We start from the raw sequence: 24,453 nt of genomic DNA, 5'->3' as shown, positions 1-24,453 counted from the left end.
CCGGTACCCGAGAAAATGTGCAGGGCTACAGTTTAGTGGAGGTAATTTGTACATGTAGGTAGTGGTAAAGTGACTATTCATAGATAATAAACAGAGAGTAGCAGCAGTGTAAAATCAAAGGGGGGGGGGGGGTCAATGTAAATAGTCCGAGTGGGCATTTGATTAATTGTTCAGCAGTCTTATGGCTTGGGGGTAGAAGCTGTTAAGGAGCCGTTTGGACCTAGACTTGGTGCTCCTGTACTGCTTGCCATGCAGTAGTAGAGAGAACAGTCTATGACTTGGGTGACTGAAGACTTTGACAATTTTTGGGGACTTCTCTTCTCTGACACCGCCTAGTAAATAGGTCCTGGATGGCAGGAAGCTTGGCCCCAGTGATGTACTGGGCCGTACGCACTACCCTCTGTAGCACCTCAAGTTCGGACGCTGAGCAGTTGCCATACCAGGCGGTGATGCAACCGATCAGGATGCTCTCGATGGTGCAGCTGTATAACTTTTTGAGGATCTGGGGATCCATGCAAAATCTTTTCAGTCTCCTGAGAGGGAAAAGGTGTTGTCGTGCCCTCTTCACTACTGTCTTGGTGTGTTTGGACCATTCTAGTTTGTTGGTGATGTGGACACCAAGGAATTTGAAACTCTCGATCCGCTACACTACAGCCCTGTCGATGTTAATGGGGGTATGTTCGGCCCTCCTTTTCCTAAAGTCCACGATCATCTCCTTGTCTTGCTCACGTTGAGCGAGAGGTTGTTGTCCCGGCACCACACTGCCAGGTCACTGACCTCATCCCTATAAGCTGTCACATCGTTGTAGGTGATCAGTCCTACCACTGTTGTGTTGTCAGCAAACTTAAGGATAGTGTTGGAGTTGTGCTTGGCCACGCAGTTGTGGGTGAACAGGGAGTACAGGAGGGGACTAAACACATACCCCTGAGGGGCCCCCGTTTTGAGGACCAGCGTGGCAGATGTGTTGTTGTCTACCCTTACCACGTGAGGGCGGCCCATCAGGAAGTCCATGATCCAGTTGCAGAGGGGGGTATTTAGTCCCAGGGTCCTTAGCTTAGTGATGAGCTTTGTGGGCACTATGGTGTTGATTGCTGAGCTGAGACAAACAAATTGTAATTTAATTGATTAACTGGTGTTTGTTCATAGGTTTCTAACTGAGGCCTACACAGTTGGAGTGAAAGATCTGCTCAAGGCCATTGAAAAAGAAGAAAGAAATAACAAACTAAAAGTAGGACAGTGATTTTAAAGGTCCAATGCAGTCGTTTTTATCTCAATATCAAATCATTTCTGAATAATTAAGTACATTTTCTGTGATTGTTTTCAATTAAATTGGTAAAAGGAAAGTAGCAAAGAACAATTTATCAAGCAAACATTTTCCTAGGTCTGTCTAGGAGTGGTCTGAGTGGGGAGAGGAAAACTGTCAATTAGCTGTTATTGGCAGAGTTTGAGATTCTCTTTCTTATTAGTCTATTAACTAATTTACCACATAGTGATGTCACCATGGAAGCCCAAAACTTCATCCCACCAAAACAAGCTGAAACTTCAGGTGCTCTTTTCAAACAGCTCTTACACTAAAAAGGCATTATCATAATTTTCACAATTTCACAGTATTATTCCAATGTCATAGTGTGGAAATATAGACACCCAGAGGCCAGTTTATTAGGTACACCCATCTAGTCCCGAGTCAGATCTCACTTTGCCTCCAGAACAGCCTGAATTCTTTGGGGCATGGAAATGTTGCTCAATTAATATCAGGAGACTTAACGTGTGCCAGAAAAACATTACCCACAACATTACACCACCACCACCAGCCTGTACTATTGACACCAGGCGGGATGGGGCCATGGACTCATGCCGCTTACGCCAAATCCTGATTCTGCCGCAGTATGATGCAACAGGAACTGGGATTCGTCGGACCAGGCTATGTTTTTCCACTCCTTTGTCCAGTTGGTGATCGCGTGCCCACTGGAGCCGCTTCTTACTGTTTTTAGCTGATAGGAGTGGAACCTGGTGTGGTCTTCTGCTGCAATAACCCATCCAGGACAAGGACCGATGAGATGCCGTTCTGCAAACCACAGTTGTACTGCTTCGTTATTTGCCTGTTTGTGGCCCGCCTGTTAGCTTGCACGGTTCCAGACATTCTCCTTCGACCTCATCAATGAGCCGTTTCGCTCAAAGGACTACCGCTGACTGGATGTTATTGTTTGTCGCACCATTCTCTGTAAACCCTAAACACTGTTGTACGTGAAAAGCCCAGGAAGCCGGCCATTTCTGAGAAACTGGAACCGCCACACCTGGCACCGACTATCATACCACGCCAAAAGTCGCTTAGGTCACTCGTTTTGCCCGTTCTAACGTTCAATTTAACAGTAACTGAATGCCTGAACCCCGGTCAGCCTGCTTTATATAGCAAGCCATGGCCACATGACTCACTGTCTATATGAACTAACCATTTTTGTGAACGAGGTGGTGTACCGAATAAACTGTCCACTGAGTGTATACAACACAGGTAAATCACGTTTTTTTTTACTGCACTGTGCCTTTAAGGAATACAAATTAATTCCAAAGGTTAATTAGCTGTTTCTTTGCAACTTTAAGATAGCCCACTAGCCAATGGTTTTGGTGCTTCAGGCTGGCCTTATCAAAGGCTCTCCAATGGAAAGGTCATTTGTCTGAGAGTGATCTAATTGTTGGCTTTTTGGTCCTAGGAATAATTATTTATCTAACTGATGTTTAACACCATGCAGGGATAAAATGCTGATATGTGTGATCTATTCATGGTAGAGTATTGTCGTTTTTAATACTCCTGACATTTCATCTACTGATTGTGAACCATATCTAGCAAATATGTCAGGCGCAAGTACAGCAAACTATAGTACCTTATGCTAGCATGAAAACCACTACCAACTACTAATTCATTCCTCTTAGATATGAACATGAGTAAACGAAGCCTCCCTGTTGAATATGGTCTTTAAGACAACTACATTTGGTTGAATCAAGGGAAACATTTACTGTGTGTGTAGTCAGTCTACGTATCATTAAATATTGCCACGGGTAGTATAGCAGAATTACAGTACATTACACTGAATGTATCTAAGCAGTCAGGTGGGAATTGTTTAGATACAACCCTCTGCAGCAGCAGCAGCAGCAGCAGCATTTGACGGTTATGTTGGCGCGACAGTGGATCTCTGATAGTCTGGAATCACTACTTCTAGTGCATGCTATTTTGTAGGATGCCGCATGAGAAGGTATCATTGTTTTTATTTCATTTCTAACTTGTTGTTTTTATCAATGCACCAGACCTGCTGGTGTGACAATGAGATGCCAATAATGAACCCTCCAGAGTCACACAGGTCACATTAGCCTGTGTCCCCTCCTATGAGAACTGGTTAAACACGATGGTGTTCTCAGTTTCTCTCTACGAGACATGCTTCCTTTTGATTGGTTTTTTTGACTATCTGTTTTTCCATGCATGAATCTGCTTTTCAGTGCATTTCTATGGGCTAATAGCAGGATGCCTAAATTCAATGTTTCAGATAAAATGATGACGCTCATAGGCACCCGAGTGATGGCGCAAATGGAGCAGCTGCATCCCCACTTTCAAAATAGGTTGCAATTTTCAATGATTATCAATGTTTGAGCTAGTCAGTATTAAAATAGACATGTCACATTTCTATATTTTACTAGGCAAGTCAGTTAAGAACAAATTTTTATTTACAATGACAGCCTACCCCTAACCACAGTGGGCCAATTATGGGACTCCCAATCACAACTGGTTGTGATAAAGCCTGGAATTGAACCAGGGTCTGCAGTGACGCCTCTACCACTGAGATGCAGTGCCTTAGACCGCTGCGCCACTCAGGACCCCAGGAATGTAAGGAATATCATTTTCTTGAATAGAAAGCGACAGGCTGAACAATTGAATAGGTAAACTATTCTACTATTGGGTCGTCTGATTCTGCTGTTGCTTACTTGTGTTGTTGGCTGTGGAAAATTAAATATGGACAACACATGTTTCATTATAGAATAAAACATTAGCATAACCAAAGGTACCGGGTCTCAGCTCCGCCTGGCTCTCATTTGGATCATAGGTGGCGGGTCTCGGACCCAGCAGGACCCAGCCCAGCTGAATCCCTGGGTATGAGACCATTAGAGCCTCGTCCAGCGGTCTCATTTACCATGGCTGATAGGCCCTTGGCTACCTGCCAGTATTATAAAATGGAGATACGGATGAGAATGAGCTTTCACGGTCAGTCAGGGAACCATCCAGATAACACTTGCCTCGCAATATCAAGAGCTCATTTGGGCTGAGAAACCTTTGGAAATGTGATAAAGGATTGTAGATAAAGAATACCAGCAGCAATGAGAAAACCTGTTAGTGGTGTTCCAAAATAACCACTTCTCAGACGTATGATAGTAATCGCTTATAGGACATATGTAGGAAACGACATATCAGCAGTTTCCATGTTGTTTTAGTTTTTTTTTTTTGCCTTCCTGTAATTGGTTGTGAATTTCTCTCCTCAGGTATAATGGGTGAATACGAGCCAAAGATCGAAGTTCAGTTTCCAGAGATTGTCCATGTAGCCAAAGGATCAACAGTGAAAGTGGAGTGTTTTGCATTAGGAAAGTAAGTACGCTTTGGGCTTTGATTTAACAGGCACACAAATACATGAAAAGCAGAAGGTTATTAACAAACAGCATGAGAGTTTTCATGTTTCACTGCATGCCTCCAACCCTCCTCGGATTGAGGCCGGGCTGCAAATCTGAGAATTCTGGTACAGTTGGGGCCGTGTGAGACTCCTGGTTCACTAGCTGAGTGATGTATGCCCTACTTGACTTTTTTCTGTCTAATCCACTGAATCCATATAGGTTAAGTACGGTGGCGATGTTACAATGATTTGTGTTTGTATGAACATGCTACAAGGTTTCTCTACCTCTCTGCATTACTCTTCCCTCCAGCCCTGTCCCCTCCATAAACTGGAGGAGAATGGACGGAATCCCCTTTTCTAGGAAGGTGGACGTGAGGAAAGCCAGTGGCGTCCTGGAAATCCCCTATTTCCAGCAGGAAGACGCGGGCACATACGAGTGTGTGGCAGAGAACTCCAGGGGGAGGAACACTGTAAAAGGAAAACTCTCTTTCTACGGTAGGTGATCCTGAACCACATGAATATTTGAACCAGGGAAGGCTTCATGTGTCAGTTTCACTTAGACTGAGAGGCATCAAACGGAGACCTTACTGGGTTTAAAACAGCCATTGGTAATCAACTGCGGCGCCGCCACTTTGCATGGGGGAGCATCGTTTTAACAGCGCATCCCAAATGATTAAAGCCCTGGTGGCCAATATGCCTTTAATATTTTGATCCAGATTAAAGCGGCGATGATGTGAATGAGGAGACCTTGGATGTGACCTTGTATTGGGCTCCAACAGATGGCATCATGATTGATATCCAACTTGACTGGAGATCAAAGCTCTTATACTGCATACTTAGACCAGGGCCACATATACCCCATGAATTATCTGCAGTGCAGCATCTGGATGAAGTGGAAGGGGAGTGGTGGCAGGTAGTCTAGCGGTTAGAGCGTTGTGCCAGTGACTGAAAGGTTGCTGGTTTGAATCCCCGAGGCGACAAGGTGAAAACACTGTTTGTTAAATGGCAAATGTACTGTAGTAGTTTGCTGAATATGGCTGTATTATTTGTGGACTTTCCTCGTAATTATTGAGGTAAAGTTATCAAAACATCACTGTCTATTCAGAACGTTTCAAGTAAAGAGGAATTGTTAAATAGTTCCCCTCAACCTTGCTACCAGCATGCTTTTCCTTTCCCTATTATGGCCAGTAGTAGTCGTTATTAACTCCACCATATGTTTAATCTGTATTTTAACAGTATTTTAACAGAGCAGCGGTGTTTGTATCTAGAGAGAGACCACAGGCTCTATCAAAAGTAAAATGAACATTCAAATGAAGGGTCGTGACCTTCCGTTGTTCTCCAGTAGTCATGCGATATCATTGTTCATGCTCGACGTCCACCTTATTAAGTAAGTACCTGTAGGCTAGCCGTACCACTGATCTCTCCCTTCTGGAGTCGTTCTATGCTGCATGCCTAAGGACCCATTTACAAGAATAGCTCGTCGGGTTTTCTTACACGTGTTGTTTAATTGTTTATATTCCACACAATGTGAATCACTCACAGATGCTGGAAAAGACTAAAAACTAACATGGCTGGCTGGACTAATGGTATGAAAGTATGTTCGCTATGGTAGCGGCAACGAGATACAGCATAGCTGTATGCATTATAAAATGAGGTTTAAAAAAAAACAGCACAGCAGATGATAACAGTCGTACGTCCGTACAGACCATCTATTTTAGTATGGGTAAATATTTATGATATATTTTACAAATTACTCATTGTCTGCGCTAAACAATTTGCCATTATTTACAAGGTGTCTCGCTAAAAGCTCCCTGCACCTCTCTGTAATGGAACCCAGCAGCAGCGTTGCTCTGGCTGTGAGCTATGGGGGATGGTTTGTCCGAATTAGCAGCAGGTCTGCCCTCTTTTGATGTGCTTTCTCACTTACTCTCTCTCTCTACTCTCTCTCTCTCTCTCTTTCTCTCTCCAGGTGATAAAAATATATCTGTAATCTTATTTTGAAGTCCCTTGGAATTAAGCCTTTGAGACATTTGTCAGCAGTGTGTGAGAATCAGGGAATCGATAAGTGTATCTCGTGTACATCGCTACAACCTGCAGTCACAAAGCTGCGAAAGCCTCAGCTTTCTGCCTAGGAAAGAGCTGAATGCATTATTTAACTCTGAGAGTCTGCTGATCACTGTGTCCTTAGTAGTTAGATGTTAATGCTTTAACAGGGTTCTGCACGTCTTGTGTTTTAACAAGGTGAATGGTAATGATCCTTTCATGTCAGTCGAAGCTACGTTCAAATAAATGTCTGTTGTTTTACTCTTGATTGGAGAGAGCATTTTGGGATAAAATGGGGAAATGTTGCACATTATTCTATTTGAATGTAATCTAAAAAGTAGCCTAATACAACTAATTAAATACAACCAACTATGCATATAGACTGCCATTGGGTTCTCTATTTTAATCAACAATTTGCCTCTGCAGTGTATTTAATACTTTCCTACAGTAAGCAGTATCCCAAGATAATGCCATGAATATAAAAACCACGTGTCAGTTTCACTCTGATTCCCCTATCGCCTATCTCCTATCTCCTATCGCCTATCTCCTATCGCCTATCTCCAATCTCCCTCTTTGCTTTAGCTGGTTGATTTGAAATGTTTGGGCTGATTGTGTGAACACTGGGCCTGATGCAGCCAGGGATGGGCTGCCTGCTTTCATTTGGTGGTCTGTGACTGAGAGTCGATACGTTCACAGTGGCTGAGGGATGGAGTGACAGAGGGCTAAAAAAACAACAACAAAGGGGTCCTGGGAGGTGGAGAGGGTGGAGCATGACCACTAGGCTTCTCTCTAAGATTGCACTGGCATGGATGTGATGCTAAATGACTGGTGATAATGGAGTCTCAGAGTACCTCTCTCTGCTATCTCATCTAGGGGCACTTCTGTCCAAAACACACACTGGCTAACCTCTTAATACCCACACAGACCCACAGACCACGCCAACACACCCGCTCTCGCTTTTTCATTTGTTTCCTATGGCTCTCTCTCCTCTCACACACACATGCACCACATCGAATACACACAGGAGGTATAGGGATACGTTTGCAATTACTATTGCATTTCTAACTGTTTCATCTCGAATTTCTTGGAAGCAAAAGCTGAGCTGAAGCAGGAACCCAATTAGAGTTGGATTTGTATGTACTATTACAGAGAAGTCACCTCAAAGGTCAGTCGGGGAGTATGGCATTAGTCAGATGCTGCGTAATGGAAATGTATAGTGCGTCATTACTCTTGTCGTGACAATGACCTGGTGTGATAGAGGATGATGGCGGATTGACCTACACATCATCCACAACATGGAGAGTTACGAGGATAGTAAATCTGGAGGTTTATGTTCCTTATTTTCCCCCTTGCTAATTTGTTAACCAGTCATGAGTTACTTGGACACTACTGTAGGAATCAATAAAGCTCCTGTATAATTCCACCATCATTTACTTGAATGGTTTTTGGGAGAGGTATTTTATGGCAATGTGCTACCCACCAATGTATACACTAATACATCTGGATTGTTTTGTTCACTGTCTCAGCAGCACACATAACCTAACACTAGGATAGTCATATACCATTTACGCCATTTACTGTATTTTTTGGTTCTACTTATGTCCAAGCACAAAGTCAATTTGCAACAATACATAACTCATTCAAAATACTCTACATTGTTTTCGAAGTATGAGGAGTATAGGCTACCTGCGAGAAATGGGATCTGTATGAGAATGTTCTAATTCACAGCCATGTTGTTTTGACCATGCAGCCCCTCCACATCTGATAGAGAAACCCCAGGATGTGCAGAAGCCCATTGACGACTCTCTGGTGTGGGAATGCAAGGCCACTGGAAAGCCCAAGCCCTCCTATAGGTGGATGAAGAATGGAGAGAACCTGGAATCACTGGAGGTTAGTTCTACATAGGGTTGCAAAGCTACTGGTAATTTACCAAAGTTACTGTAATGTTTGGTAAATTTGGTAATTAAAAGGTAATTTATGGCAATTTATGGTAACTTTGGTAATTTATACATTTATACTTTTTTTTACATTTATTTATATAGTATTCATTTGTTATATCTGTGTCCATATTGTCTATGCGTTTCTACTAGGTAGACCATATGGTTCAAGAGAAAATAGCCTAATTATAAAGCATCTAATCTAATTCGTTTCGAATAAATCTGCAGCTCTTACAACTATTGTATTACTTCACAACTGCCTCCAGTTCGGCGCCAAAACATTTACAACTAAGACATATTGACAAAGTAAAAAGAAGTGTGTAAAAAAATATAAAGGATATTTCATGTTGAAACCCTCATATTAAACAGCAATGGTATTCACTAAGTTTATGGTTTATATTTAGGATAATGTTTTACAGCTCTGTCTCATTCAAATGTTTATTTAAAAATTATCTTATTAGATTTTTTTATATTTTGCATGTGATAAGGCCACACAGACAGCCAGAGATAATTACAGACACCTGTGATAATCTGAAGCACCCAAAAAGACCACTATATGTCATCTGATAAAATGCCATATATTCCTTGAAAGTTACCAAAATTTATGTAGTTTACTGGTAAACTTTGAAAGTTTCCAGTGCCCTACTGTAGTTCTGCATTTAGCTCACAGTGTAGTTAATTGGAGCTGATTCAGGATGATACAACAGATAAATGCATTGTGCCTAACAGACATGATTCTCATTTCACTGGCATACCCAATGCAGATAGTTTTATGAACTTCAATTACTGTAATAAACATTGTACTGACAAAGCAGTGTATTTCCTCCTTGGCTTGTTCAGCCTCTCTTTCCCAGTATATGAGTCCCTGGTGCACTTGGTAGTAAAAACAATGAAATCTAAACACAATTTGGCTAGATATCACCTTTATTACTCAGAGCATGGCTTTAAACTGTTCCATTCCCCAGAACACCACTTACCTTACAGGATTTACAATATCCTCAAAGTGTCTACTAAGCTGGTTTGTTAAAGGTAGACGCAGTGAAATGACGTTGCCACGAGTAGCGCCGCAGATTTTGAGATGAGCGAGATGCAACACTTCGCTCTCACACAGTCACACCCAGTATCTGCTCATGTGCACAGGTTCGCTTCACGCTGTTACAGCGTGGTAGCCAGGGCACCAAAACAGCAGAGAAGTTGAGCCTCGCGCTTCAACGCTCTTAGTTGTTGCGGAAGTTGACCCACTATGCTGTTTACTTTCTGCATCTATGTCATATCGCTGAGTCCACCTTTAAGAGACCAAACTCCAAACAAGCAAACAATTGTATGGTTGTCTGAGCACCATAATATAAGACCCACCGTAATCTTCTGGTAAATCTCTCTTCCCAGAGTGCAGTCATTAATCCTGTACCACCAACGGAGAAAAAGGAGGTTAGCCCTTTATAACCACCCTGACATCATCCGAAACACATCCTAGATTTGTTTTAACCAGCCCCTTATAAACACACTGACTACTATGCATCCTAGACCTCCTGTACCATATCCCCGTGCCTCCCTCAAATTACCCATCACGAGCACAGTAATGAGAGCTGAACACTACCTCGACACTGTACAGTGTAGACCGCAAATGCAAAGTTATTCGTTCGGCTCATATTATTGCCAATAAAGGTATGGCTTTGTGGAAATATTATTCAATAGCCCTGAATGGGAGCGTGCCATGTCCCCTGTGCTACAGTATGTGGCCAGGTTATTTTCTGGAGATTGATGGTGGGCACTCAGGCACAGCTTGGACGTAATAAATAAGCAGACTTGATGTTCATTTTCTTAATTACACAAAATGTTCACAAACTAAACAGACGGTATCGATCAATCCTTCAATGTTATATATGTAGTAGAAATGAGAGGTGCAGGCTCATTTTATTGTTACAAGACGCAGTGCTCCAAACAGCAGCAGCAGGCTCTCTCTCTTTCCTTCCCCCATGAAGGCAGATTAGGGTTGCCTTCAGCTGTGCATAATTAACAATCTGTCTAGTCATTGCATCACATTTGATTAAAAACCTTTGCGAGGTCTGCTGGAATGGTATGATTTGTTCTCTCAGTTGGTTAAGGAAAGAACTAGAGTAGGTAACAGTTACCCCCCCCTCCCCCCATCTGTTTGTCTCTATGAAAGAGTAGGTAACAGTTACCACCCCCTCCCCCCATCTGTTTGTTGTCTCTATGAAAGAGTAGGTAACAGTTACCTACCCCTCACCCCATCTGTTTGTCTCTATGAAAGAGTAGGTAACAGTTACCCCCCCCCTCCCCCCATCTGTTTGTCTCTATGAAAGAGTAGGTAACAGTTACCCCCCCCTCCCCCCATCTGTTTGTCTCTATGATAGAGTAGGTAACAGTTACCCCCCCCATCTGTTTGTCTTTATGATAGAGTAGGTAACAGTTACCCCCCCCCCCCCCCATCTGTTTGTCTCTATGATAGAGTTGGTAGCAGTTACCCCCCCCCCCCCCCCATCTGTTTGTCTCTATGAAAGAGGGATACTTTCACTTAGTTGTTTTTATCACTTTTTGCAAGCAGTATTTTCATACCATCCCACTCGGTACAGATGTCAATTCAACGTCTATTCCTCGTTTGTTCAACGTCGTTTCATTGAAATGACATGGAAACAACGTTGATTCAGCCGGTTCATTTTACACGGATAGTTTGACTGCACAGATTTGGGAACCATGTGTATCTGATGCCTCTGAGTGTACAGTATCTGTGGTAAAAGGTTAGACACATTGACGGTGTTAGTTCCCATGGCGTAGGATTTCCTTAATGTGGACATAATAAATGGGTGGATTAGCAATGCACTTCGATAAATAGATGACTCAAGCAGAGGTATTCCATTGTTTGAAATTTCACCATCAAATAGTGCAGCTTCATCAATCTAATAACTAAAGGTCACTGATGGAAGGAGAGCAGAAACGGGGAAGATACACCATTTGTAATGATTCATTACAGTAAATCAATGGGGACCTTTTCTGCTTCTCCTGCTCATTTGGACATTTGAGCTGACTGCAATGGCTTATGGCTTAATTTAAAAAAAAAAATAACTTCCGGTGACACTTTATTTGGCTAATCCCAAGTAGATAGTTTGTAGAGGTTTAATAACTGTCAACAACATTCCAACTAACTACAGTATCTACTAACCCTTGACCTAGCCCTAACCCTAACCTTAAGCCTTATCCTAACCCTTAACTTTACCCTAACCCTTGCCCTAACCTTAACTTTTGCCCTTATTCTAAATCTAAACCTAAACTTAACCTTAACTGTTACCTTAGCAAGCAGTTGCTTATCAGCAGATCATTTGGTGATAGTATGACCATCTGTAGATCATCTATATGGGACTATCCAAATAAAGTGTAACCTAACTTCCCAAGTTTGGTCAGTAGTTAAAGTGCATGGGTACACAGTAGGGTATGAATAGTTCTGATACTGTCAGTAACGCAAATGTATTTCTAATACCTGCCGAAATGGACAACAATTAAACACCAATGCATCTCAAAAACCGCCATGACAGACGTTTGTTTGTGACATCAATCAAGTCATCCATAGGGCTGTTGCGGTGACCGTATTACCGCCACACCAGCAGTCATGAGTCCTGACCGCAGTCAAATTCCACTTGGTCACGGTAATTTCCTCTTATGCACTCTGGACATGCGTTAGTAGTACCCAACTCGCTAACGACCATCAGGTTCTAATGGTCTGGTTCTCACCACTCTATTGTCCCTCTAACCACTGTCACGTTCCTGACCTTATTTTCCTTTGTTTTGTCTTTGTTTAGTATGGTCAGGGCGTGAGTTGGGGTGGGCATTCTATGTTATGTGTTTCTATGTTTGGTTCATTTTCAATTAGCCTGATATGGTTCCCAATCAGGGGCAGGTGTTTTACGTTTCCTCTGATTGAGAACCATATTAAGGTAGGCTGTTCTCACTGTTTGTTGGTGGGTGATTGTTCCTGTGTCAGTGTTTGTGCCACACGGGACTGTTTCGTTCGTTCGTTCGTGTGTTCCTTCCTGTTCGTGCGTTCTTGTTTTATGTTCTCAAGTACAGGTCTGTTCACGTCGTTTATTGTTTTGTAGTTTGTTCAAGTGTTTTTTCCGGCTTCGTTTATAATAATAAAAGAGTATGTATTCAAACCACGCTGCGCTTTGGTCCGATCCTTGCTCATCCTCAGACGAGGAGGAAGACGGGTGTTACAACCACTCTGATGTCAAGGCAAATACAATAGAATATCACATCAAACACTGATCATCAAAACAGTATCATCCTTTTAAAACTCACCTCACAAATTCACTACAGTTATTTAGAATTTGTATTTGTAATAAGTAGTAGTAATAATGAATTACCTTTAGCGACAGAATATCTCGCCGCTGTGCGTTTCCATCTCCTCCCCTCTCTCCTTCATTCAATTCTCGAGCGAACAGAAAGAGTGGCTGTCAAAACTTTAATGAAATGTTTAGTTTTGAAAACATGGTACTGTCGATATTCCCGAACAGATTTGACTTGGTTTGGCTGCAGGAACAGGGTTGGAGAGCCCATGGCATACAGAGTTTGGGTGGAATATCACCTTTCGCGCAGGGAGAGGCTGCATGCTTCTCAAACAGTGGTTGATGCGTGGAGTGAAATGGAGTAGCCTACCCGGCATGATTCAAAAACAAACAGGCGGTAAAGCGGCCCCCATTCGCTATTCGAGTGCATACAGATGACTTTTTCCCCCCTGCCCCTGTTCCTGCCCATTTGACAGTGGGCCATTGTAAATCAAAACAGATTTGACATATTTAAGACAAGATTAAATTGAGAATAGTCTGATGGGTGAACATATACAGTAAAAATGATCACTTGATGAGAGAACAGCATGTGCAGCCTGAGGCAAGGAACAGAGAGCAAGCTTTTTTTATGACTTTCTCAAATCATCGATAGCCAACAGTTGCATCATGCAGCCCATGTTTTGATTTCTAAGACATCCTAAGGCTTGTATCATTCACAACTAAAGTTGCCAAATAACTCTAAATCTAGCATATAGGACCTGTTTCAAGTTATCACTTTTACTCTCAACATAGTCACTTCAAATGAGCACTAGCTCAGGAATGGTAAAAATATCCTTTCTATTTTATTCAGATCAATCAATCAATCAATCAATTTTATTTTATATAGCCCTTCGTACATCAGCTAATATCTTTAAGTGCTGTACAGAAACCCAGCCTAAAACCCCAAACAGCTAGTAATGCAGGTGTAGAAGCACAGATAAGTTCAATTACAGTGCCTTCAGAAAATATTCGTGCTGCTTGACTTATTCCACATTTGTTGTTACAGCCTGAATTCAAAATTGATTCAATTGTTGTTGTTTTCTCATCCATCTACACACAATACCCCATAATGACAAAGTGAAAACATTTATTGAAAATGAGCTGTGAGTCTTTCTCAGTAAGTCTCTAAGAGGTTTCCACACCTATATTGTGCAACATTTGCCTATTATTCTTTTCAGAATTCTTCAAGCTCTGTCAAATTGGTTGTTGATCATTGCTAGAAGTAATTTTTCAGGTCTTGCCATAGATTTTCAAGCAGATTGAAATCAAAACTGTAACTCGGCCACTCAGCAACATTCATTGTCTTCTTTGTACCTGATTAGAATCCAAGATGGCGTCTGTTGTCTTGTGCCGTTTTTCTTCGTATATTTTTCATATACATTTTTGGATTATTTTTTAATCTCAATTCCCATCTACGGACTGAACATACTCTCCTGCAATCCGCCTCACCCAATGTGGTACGGATCTGCTATTTTTACACGTAGAACCAGAATCCCCATCAGAAGCTAGCCAGCTGACTAGCTACGAGCTAGTAGTCAGTTATCCACTGCTTGCGGTCATCACCGTTAACTCGGACATCAGCCAGCCTCAGCCCGGTCAATTCCTGCCAGTCTGCACAGCACGATATCAACCCAGAGCATATCGGACTGCTTTTTCTCTACCACATCTCCACATCTCCGGATTCATACCACAAGCTCTGAACCTTTACACCGGATCTTCGCAGCTAGCTAGCTGCTATCCGTGTGGCTACTGGATAGCAGCTAGCTGGCAAACGTCTCTGTCCCGAAGCAAGCACCAGTTAGTCGAGCTACGCCCATCTCCCGGCTAGCTGAAGAGGTCCATCAGCCAATTCATGGGATACAATACCTAGTTTGCCAACTGGCCTGGACCCTTTTACTGCCGACAAGGAGCCCCGCCGATCCATCACGACTGCTCTGCCGACGTAACCGTCCGAGTAGGTTTCAGCAGGCTCCTCGGTTCCTCAGACTCTGCTAGCCTGCTACCGTTGCCGCTTGTTATACACCCCCTTCAGCCCCCAGCTCAGCCCCCAGCTGTGCCCTGGACACCATATGTGAATTGATTGCCCCCCATCTATCTTCAGAGTTTGTACTGTTAGGTGACCTAAACGGCCTGCTAGCTGTTTACAGCATATCGTACTGCTTTTCCTCTACCACATCTCCACATCTCCGGATTCATACCACAAGCTCTGAACCTTTACACCGGATCATTGCAGCTAGCTAGATGCTCTCCGAGTGGCTACTCCTGGCTAACGTCTCTGTCCCGGAGCAAGCACCAGTTAGCCTGGAGCTAGCCTTGAGCTAGACCATCTCCCGGCTAGCTGAAGAGGTCCATCAGCCAATTTCTTGGGCTATACCGATTTTGCCAATTATCTTGGACCCTTTTACTGCCGACACGGAGCCCCACCGATCCATCACGACTGGTCCGCCGACGTAACGCGACGTCCCCGAAGGCCCTTCTGCTAGCCCGCTAGCTGTATGAATCACTGTGTCTCCAGCTCGCCTAGCTACTCACTGGACCCTATGATCACTTGGCTACGCATGCCTCTCCCTAATGTCAATATGCCTTGTCCATTGCTGTTTTGGTTAGGGATTATTATCTTATTTCACTGTAGAGCTTCTAACCCTGCTCAATATGCCTTAGCTAGACCTTTTGTTCCACCCCCCAGACATGCAGTGACCTCACCTGGCTTAAATTGCGCCTCTAGAGACAAAACCTCTCTCATCATCACTCAATGCCTAGGTTTACCTCCACTGTATTCCCATCCTACCATACCCTTGTCTGTACATTATGCCTTGAATCTATTCCTCCGTGCCCAGAAATCTGCTCCTTTTACTCTCTGTTCCGAACACACTACACCAGTTCTTATAGCCTTTAGCCGTACCCTTATCCTACTCCTCCTCTGTTCCTCTGGTTATGTAGAGGTTAACCCAGGCCCTGCAGTGCCTAGCTCCACTCCCATTCCCCAGGCTCTCTCATTTGTTGACTTCTGTAACCGTAAAAGCCTTGGTTACATGCATGTTAACATTAGAAGCCTCCTCCCTAAGTTTGTTTTATTCACTGCTTTAGCACACTCCGCCAACCCGGATGTCTTAGCCGTGTCTGAATCCTGGCTTAGGAAGGCCACTTAGGAAGGCCACCAAAAATCCTGAAATTTACATATAACTATAACATTTTCCGACAAGATAGAACTAGAACAAGATAGCCACCGTGCTTCAACACCTGCATTACATTGCTGTTTGGGGTTTTAGGCTGGGTTTCTGTGCACACTTTGTGACATCAGCTGATGTAAGAAGGGCTTTATAAATACATTTGATTGATTGATTGAACTGCCAAAGGGGGCGGAGTTGCAATTTATTTCAGAGATAGCCTGCAGAGTTCTGTCATACTATCCAGGTCTGTTCCTAAACAATTCGAGCTTCTACTTTTAAAAATTCACCTTTCCAGAAACAAGTCTCTCACCGTTGCCGCTTGTTATACACCCCTTCAGCCCCCAGCTCAGCCCCCAGCTGTACCCTGGACACCATATGTGAATTGATTGCCCCCCATCTATCTTCAGAGTTTGTACTGTTAGGTGACCTAAACTGGGACATGCTTAACACCCCGGCTGTCCTACAATCTAAGCTAGATGCCCTCAATCTCACACAAATTATCATGGAACCAACCAGGTACAACCCTAAATCTGTAACCATGGGAACCCTCTTAGATACCATCCTGACCAACTTGCCCTCTAAATACACCTTTGCTGTCTTCAACCAGGATCTCAGCGATCATTGCCTCATTGCCTGCGTGCGTAAAGGGTCCACGGTCAAACGACCACCCCTCATCACTGTCAAACGCTCCCTAAAGCACTTCCGCGAGCAGGCCTTTCTAATTGACCTGGCCCGGGTATCCTGGTAAGATATTGACCTCATCCCGTCAGTAGAGGATGCCTGGTTGCTCTTTAAAAGTGATTTCCTCTCCATCTTAAATAAGCATGCCCATTCAAAAAAAAGTAACTAAGAACAGATATAGACCTTGGTTCAGCCCAGACTTGACTGCCCTTGACCAGCACAAAACATCCTGTGGCATTCTGCATTAGCATCGAATAGCCCGCGCGATATGCAACTTTCAGGAAATCAGAAACCAATATACTCAGTCAGTTAGGAAAGCTACGGCTAGCTTTTTCAAACAGAAATTTACATCCTGTAGCACTAATTCCAAAAAGTTTTGGTACACTGTAAAGTCCATGGAGAATAAGAGCACCTCCTCCCAGCTGCCCACTGCACTGAGGATAGGAAACATTGTCCCCACCGATAAATCTACGATAATCGATCATTTCAAAAAGCATTTTTCTATGGATGGCCATGCTTTCCACCTGGCTATCCCTACCCCGGCCACCCCCTGCAGAAACTTGCTCAAGCCCCCCCCATTTCTCCTTCACCCAAATCCAGACAGCTGGAGTTCTGAAAGAGCTACAGAATCTGGATCCCTACAAATCAGCTGGGCTAGACAATCGAGACCCTCTCTTCCTAAAATTATCTGCCGAAATTGTTGCAACCACTATTACTAGCCTATTCAAGCTCTCTTTCGTATCGTCTCAGATCACCAAAGAAGATCTTCAAAAGGGGAGACACTCTAGACCCAAACTATTATAGACCTCTATCCATCCTGCCCTGCCTTTCTAAAATCTTCGAAAACCAAGTTAAACAGATCACCGACCATTTCGAATCCCACCGTACCTTCTCCACTATGCAATCTGGTTTCCGAGCTTGCAATATCTGGTTTCCGAGCCTAAACGATATCATAACCACCATCGATAAAAGACAGTACTGTGCAGCCATCTTCATCGACCTGGCCAAGGCTTTCGACTCTGTCAATCACCACATTCTTATCGGCAGACTCAAAAGCCTTGCCTTCTCAAATGACTGCCTCGCCTGGTTCACCAACTACTTCTCAAATAGAGTTCAGTGTATTAAATTGGAGGGCCTGTTGTCTGGACCTCTGGCAGACTCTAAGGGGGTGCCAAAGAGTTAAATTCTTGGGCCGACCCTTTTCTCTGTTTGTATTGTGGATTAACTACTATGTTGTTGATCCATTCTCAGTTTTCTCCTATCACAGCCATTCAACTCTGTAACTGTTTTAAAGTCACCATTGGTATCATGGTGAAATCCCTAAGCGGTTTCCTTCCTCTCAGGCAACTGAGTTAGGAAGGGTGCTTGTATCTTTGTAGTGACTGGGTGTATTCATACACCATCCAAAGTGTAATTAATAACTTCACCAAGCTCAAAGGGATATTCAATGTCTGCTTTTAAATGTTTTACCCATCTATCAATAGGTGCCCTTCTTTGCGAGGCATTGGAAAACCTCTTTATGGTTGAATCTGTGTTTGAAATGTACTGCTCGACTGAGGGACCATTCAGTTAATTGTATGTGTGTGGTACATACAGTGGGGCAAAAAAAGTATTTAGTCACCCACCAATTGTGCAAGTTCTCCCACTTAAAAAGATGAGAGAGGCCTGTAATTTTCATCATAGGTACGCTTCAACTATGACAGACAAAATGAGAAAAAAAAATACAGAAAATCACATTGTAGGATTTTTAATGAATTTATTTGCAAATTATGGTGGAAAATAAGTATTTGGTCACCTACAAACAAGCAAGATTTCTGTCTCTCACAGACCTGTAACTTCTTCTTTAAGAGGCTCCTCTGTCCTCCACTCGTTACCTGTATTAATGGCACCTGTTTGAACTTGTTATCAGTATAAAAGACACCTGTCCACAACCTCAAACAGTCACACTCCAAAGTGTACATACACTTGTACATACACTTAGTTTGGAGTCATCGTTTTTCAACCACTCCACAAATGTATTGTTAAATCAAATCAAATCAAATATATTTATATAGCCTACTTACATCAGCTGTTAAAAAACTATAGTTTTGGCAAGTCGGTTGGTTAGGACATCTACTTTGTGCATGACACAAGTCATTTTTCTAACAATTGTTTATAGACAGATTATTTCACTTATTATTCACTGTATCACAATCCCAATGGGTCAGACGTTTACATACACTAAGTTGACTGTGCCTTTAAATAGCTTGGAAAATTCCAGAAAATTATGTCATGGCTTTAAAAGCTTCTGTTAGGGTAATTTACATAATTTGTGTCAATTGGAGGTGCCTCTTTGCTTGACATCATGGGAAAATCAAAAGAAATCAGCCAAGACATCAGAAAAAAATTGTAGACCTCCACAAGTCTGGTTCATCATTGGGAGCAATTTCCAAACGCCTGAAAGTACCAAGTTTATTTGTACAAACAATAGAACGCAGTATAAACACCATGGGACAACGCAGCCATCCTACGCCCAGGAAGGAGATGCGGTCTGTCTCCTAGAGATTAACGTACTTTGGTGCGAAAAGTGCAAATCAATCCCAGAACTACAGCAAAGGACCTTGTGAAGATGCTGGAGGAAACAGATACAAAAGTATCTATATCCACAGCAAAACGAGTCCTATATCGACATAACCTGAAAGGCCGCTCAGCAAGGAAGAAGCCACTGCTCCAAAACTGCCATAAAAACTACGGTTTGCAACTGCACATGGGGACAAAGATCGTACTTTTTGGAGTAATGTCCTCTGGTCTGATGACACAAAAATAGAACTGTTTGGCCATAATGACCATCGTTGTGTTTGGAGGAAAAAGGGAGAGGCTTGCAAGCCGAAGAACACCATCCCAACCGTGAAGCACGGGGGTGGCAGCATCATGTTGTGGGTGTGCTTTGCTGCAAGAGGGACTGGTGCGCTTCACAAAATAGATGGCATCGTGAGGCAGGAAAATTATGAAGATATTTTGAAGTAATACAACGGTCAGGAAGTTAAAGCTTGGTAGCAAATGGGTCTTCCAAATGGACACTGACCGCAAGCACACTTACAAAGTTGTGGCAAAATGGCTTAAGGACAACAAAGTCAAGGTATTTGAGTGGCCATCACAAAGCCCCGACCTCAATCCTATAGAAAATTAGAAGAACTGAAAAAGCGTGTGCGAGCAAGGAGGCCTACAAACCTGACTCAGATACACCAGCTCTGTCAGGAGGAATGGGCCAAAATTCACCCAACTTATTGTGGGAAGCTTGTGGAAGGCTAAGCGAAAAATGTTACCCAATTTAATCAATTTAAAGGCAGTGCTACCAAATACTAATTGAGTGTATGTAAACTTCTGACCCACTGGAAATGTGATGAAAGAAATAAAAGCTGAAATAAATAATTATTTCTGCTATTATTCTGACATTTCACATTATTAAAATAAAGTGGTGATCCTAACTGACCTAAGACAGGGAATCTTTACTAGCATTAAATGTCCGGAATTGTGAAAAGCTGAGTTTAAATGTATTTGGCTAAGATGTATGTAAACTTCCGGCTTCAACTGTAGCGTTTCCCATGATGGCCAAAAAGCTAAATTTTAGTCCCATATGACGAGAGTACCTTCTTCCATATGTTTGGAGAGTCTCCCACATGCCTTTTGTCAAACAACAAGCGTGTTTGCTTATTTTTTTCTTTAAGCAATGTTTTTTTACTTGACACTCTTCCGTAAAGCCCAGCTCTGTGGAGTGTACGGCTCAAAGTTGCCCTATGGACAGATACTCCAGTGTCCGCTGTGGAGCTTTGCAGCTCCTTCAGGGTTATCTGTGGTCTCTTTGTTGCCGCTCTGATTAATGCGCTCCTTGCCTGGTCTGTGAGTTTTGGTGGGCGGTCCTCTCTTGGCAGGTTTGTTGTGGTGCCGTATTCTTTCTTTTTTTTATAATGGATTTAATGGTGCCCCGTGGGATGTTCTAAGTTTTGGATATTTTTTTGTAACCCAACCCTGATCTGTACTTCTCCACAACTTTGTCCCTGACCTGTTTGGAGAGCTCCTTGGTCTTCATGGTGTCGCTTGCTTGGTGGTGCCCCTTGCTTAGTGGTGTTGCAGACTCTGGGGCCTTTCAGAACAGGTGTATATATACTGAGATCATGTGACACACAGGTGGACTTTATTTCACTAATTATGTGACTTCTACATTAACATTTACATTTTAGTCATTTTAGCAGACACTCTTATCCAGAGCGACTTAGAGTGCAGTAGAGTGCATACATTTTATTACATTTTACATACTGAGACAAGGATATCCCTACCGGCCAAACCCTCCCTAACCCGGACGACGCTATGCCAATTGTGCATCGCCCCACGGACCTCCAGGTTGCGGCCGGCTGCGACAGAGCCTGGGCGCGAACCCAGCCCAGCCTGGGCGCGAACCCAGAGAATCTGGTGGCGCAGCTAGCACTGCGATGCAGTGCCCTAGACCACTGCGCCACCCGGGAGGCCTTCTGAAGGTAATTGGTTGCACCAGATCTTCTTTAGGAGCTTCATAGCAAACAGGATGAATACATATGTACACACCACTTTTCTGTTTTTTATGTTTTAGAATTTTTTGAAACAAGTTATTTTTTTCATTTCACTTCACCAATTTGGACTATTTTATGTATGTCCATTACATGAAATCAAAATAGAAATCCATTTAAATTACAGGTTGTAATGAAACAAAATAGGAAAATTGCCCAGGGGGATGAATACTTTTGCAAGACACTGTAGGGGTGCTGAGGGTTCTGCAGAATATCCCCTCCCCCCAAAAAATTACTCCTGAACTTATTTAGGCTTGCCATAACAAAGGGGTTGAATAGATATTTTCTCAAGGCATTTGAAAACATTTAGAAAAACGTAATTCCACTCAGACATTATGGAGTATTGTGTTTAGGCCAGTAACAACAAAAATCTCACGTTAATCCATTACACAACAAAATGAGGAAAAAGTCAAGTGGTATGAATACATTCTGTAGGCACGGTATATTCTTCTTACTATAAAATCATATAATACAAAAAAAATGGCACAGGATTTATAAGCGTATCTTGTCTGCTAAATGAACAAGCATACAGCCTATGGCACATAGGCCAACTCATATTTTGTTTTTCGGAATTACATTTTCTTCATATAGTATCATATTTCTTTAGTCCTGCCTAAAATAAATAATGCATTCATTTTGATGGTGTATAATACATAGATTTTTTTTACTTTTTAAAATGTAGATGTTCCAAAGGCGTGCATCAGAGACCTGTATGCAGATTGCATGCATGGAGGCCTGGAGATGCTAAATGTGTTTATGTTAATTAATTGTCAATTACCGTGAGACCGGCAGCCTTTTGCATGACAATAACCAGTTGACAAAATGTCATGTCCGCCACAGCCCTACAGTATCTGTGATAAGAGGTTAGACACTGACAGTGTTCATTTTGGAGTAGGATTTCCTTAATATGGACATAATAAATGGGAGGATTAGTAATGCACTTCAATTAATAGATGAATCAAGCAGAGTTGGTCCATTGTTTGAAATTTCCCTATCAAATGGTGCAGCCTCATCAATCTAATAACTGTTGGAGGGAGAGCAGGAATGGGGAAGATATACCACGCGCAGAGATTCATTACAGTAAATCAATGGGGACCTTTTCTGCTTCTCCTGCTCATTTGGACATTTGAGCTGACTGCAATGGCTTATGATATTACCTTCATTTTTCAAATAACTTCCGGCGACACTTTATTTGGCTAATCCCAAGTGGATGGCTTGTAGATGTTCAGTAGATGTTCAATAACTTTCAACAACATTCCAACTAACTGCAGTATCTACTAACCTTAACCCTTACCCTAACCCTTGATCTAACCTAAACCTAACCTTAACTGTTACCTTAGCAAGCAGTTGCTGATCAGCAGATCATTTGGTGATAGTATGACCATCTGTAGATCATCTATATGGGACTATCCAGATAAAGTGTAACCTAACTTCCCAAGTTTGGTCAGTAGTTAAAGTGCATGGGTACACAGTAGGGTATTAATAGTTCTGATACTGTCAGTAACGCAAATGTATTTCTCATACCTGCCGAAATGGACAACAATTAAACACCAATGCATCTCATTAACCGCCATGACAGACGTTTGTTTGTGACATCAATCGAGTCATATGGCTTGTTGTTTATACTCTCCTATATCAAATGAAGTGACCCGGTAGTGTTGGCAATGACATTGCCAATCATTTCCTTTCAGCAGAAGTTGTGCAGATGGTCCCCCCAGGTCCCCGCATGAAAAACTGCTGATTTAAGAGGAATGTCATGCTTAATTAATAGCAGCCCGTAAATGGAGTGCTTTCCACACAAAGACCGATATAAGCCACCACCATTCTGCCGCTCCTGCCAGCAGGCACATTCGCCCCTGTGCATCTAGCTAGCGGCAAATCACTGAGCATCATCGAAATTCACAACGCAACCTGCTCAAACACGGGCTTAGCTACTGATGTTTCAATGAGGACAGCTCCTCTTTTCATGTGACAGTACCTTAATCCCGTCAGACTGGAGCCACACCAAGCTGACACCCCTATGGAAATGTGCTTTAATGACATTAATGGTAAGCCTTTTGAAAACAGAGAAGATGAAGGGTAGCGGGGAGCATGCAGCACAAAGTGCACTGACAAAAAGCCCTAGCCTTAAAAACGAGTAGTGCACTGACAAAAAGCCCTACCCTTAAAAACTGGTGTCGGCTTTAATGCTGTTCTAGGAATAGACACTCCGTGGCCAAAAGTATGTGGACACCTGCTTGTCGAACATCTCATTCCAAAATGATGGGCATTAACATGGAGTTGGTCCCCCCCTTTGCTGCTATAACAGCCTCCACTCGTCTGGGAAGGCTTTCCACTAGATGTTGGAACATTTCTGCGGGAATTTGCTTCCATTCAGCCACAAGAGCATTAGTGAGGTCGGGCAATGATGTTAGGCGATTAGGATTGGCTCGTAGTCGGCGTTCCAATTTATCCCAAAGGTGTTCGATGGGGTTGAGGTCAGGGCTCTGTGCAGGCCAGTCAAGTTCTTCCACACCAATCTCGTTAAACCATTTCTGTATAGACCTCGCTTTGTGCACGAGGGCATTGTCATGCTGAAACAGGAAAGGGTCTTCCCCAAACTGCTGCCACAAAGTTGGATGCAGAGAATTGTCTAGAATGTTATTGTATGCTGTAGCATTACGATTTCCCTTCACTGGAACTAAGGGGCCTAGCCCAAACCATGAAAAACAGCCACAGACCATTATTCCTCCTACACCAAACGTTACAGTTGGGGCAGGTAGCGTTCTCCTGGCATTCGCCAAACCTAGATTCGGTCGTTGGACTGCCAGATGGTGATGCGTGATTAATCACTTCAAAGAACGCGTTTCCACTGCTTCAGATTCCAATGACGGCGAGCTTTACACCATTCCATTTTGATCTTAGGCTTGTTGGCCATGGAAACTAATTTCATGAAGCTCCTGACAAACAGTTATTGTGCTGACAGCGCTTCCAGAGGCAGCTTGGAACTCGGTAGTGAGTGTTGCAACTGAGGACAAACGATTTTTACATACTGCGCACTCGGCAGTCCC

At 42.9% G+C, this 24,453-nt stretch overlaps 1 protein-coding gene across 3 annotated transcripts in view; it reads left to right on the top strand.

Moving 5' to 3' along the window:
• LOC129815003 (contactin-4-like) overlaps nt 1-24,453 on the top strand; it is a 174,038-nt gene that overhangs the window by 92,907 nt on the left and 56,678 nt on the right. For all 3 annotated transcript variants that reach the window (XM_055868238.1, XM_055868236.1, XM_055868237.1), the window contains exons 7-9: nt 4,525-4,627; nt 4,960-5,144; nt 8,443-8,582. In XM_055868238.1, the coding sequence (XP_055724213.1) occupies nt 4,525-4,627; nt 4,960-5,144; nt 8,443-8,582 (428 nt within the window). The remainder of the gene's footprint in view (nt 1-4,524; nt 4,628-4,959; nt 5,145-8,442; nt 8,583-24,453) is intronic.

This window comes from Salvelinus fontinalis, chromosome 18, assembly GCF_029448725.1.
Source record: "Salvelinus fontinalis isolate EN_2023a chromosome 18, ASM2944872v1, whole genome shotgun sequence".
In the NCBI taxonomy this organism is placed as follows: domain Eukaryota; kingdom Metazoa; phylum Chordata; class Actinopteri; order Salmoniformes; family Salmonidae; genus Salvelinus; species Salvelinus fontinalis.
Note: the sequence above shows the minus strand (reverse complement) of the source record. Positions and strands in the feature narration are given on the sequence as shown.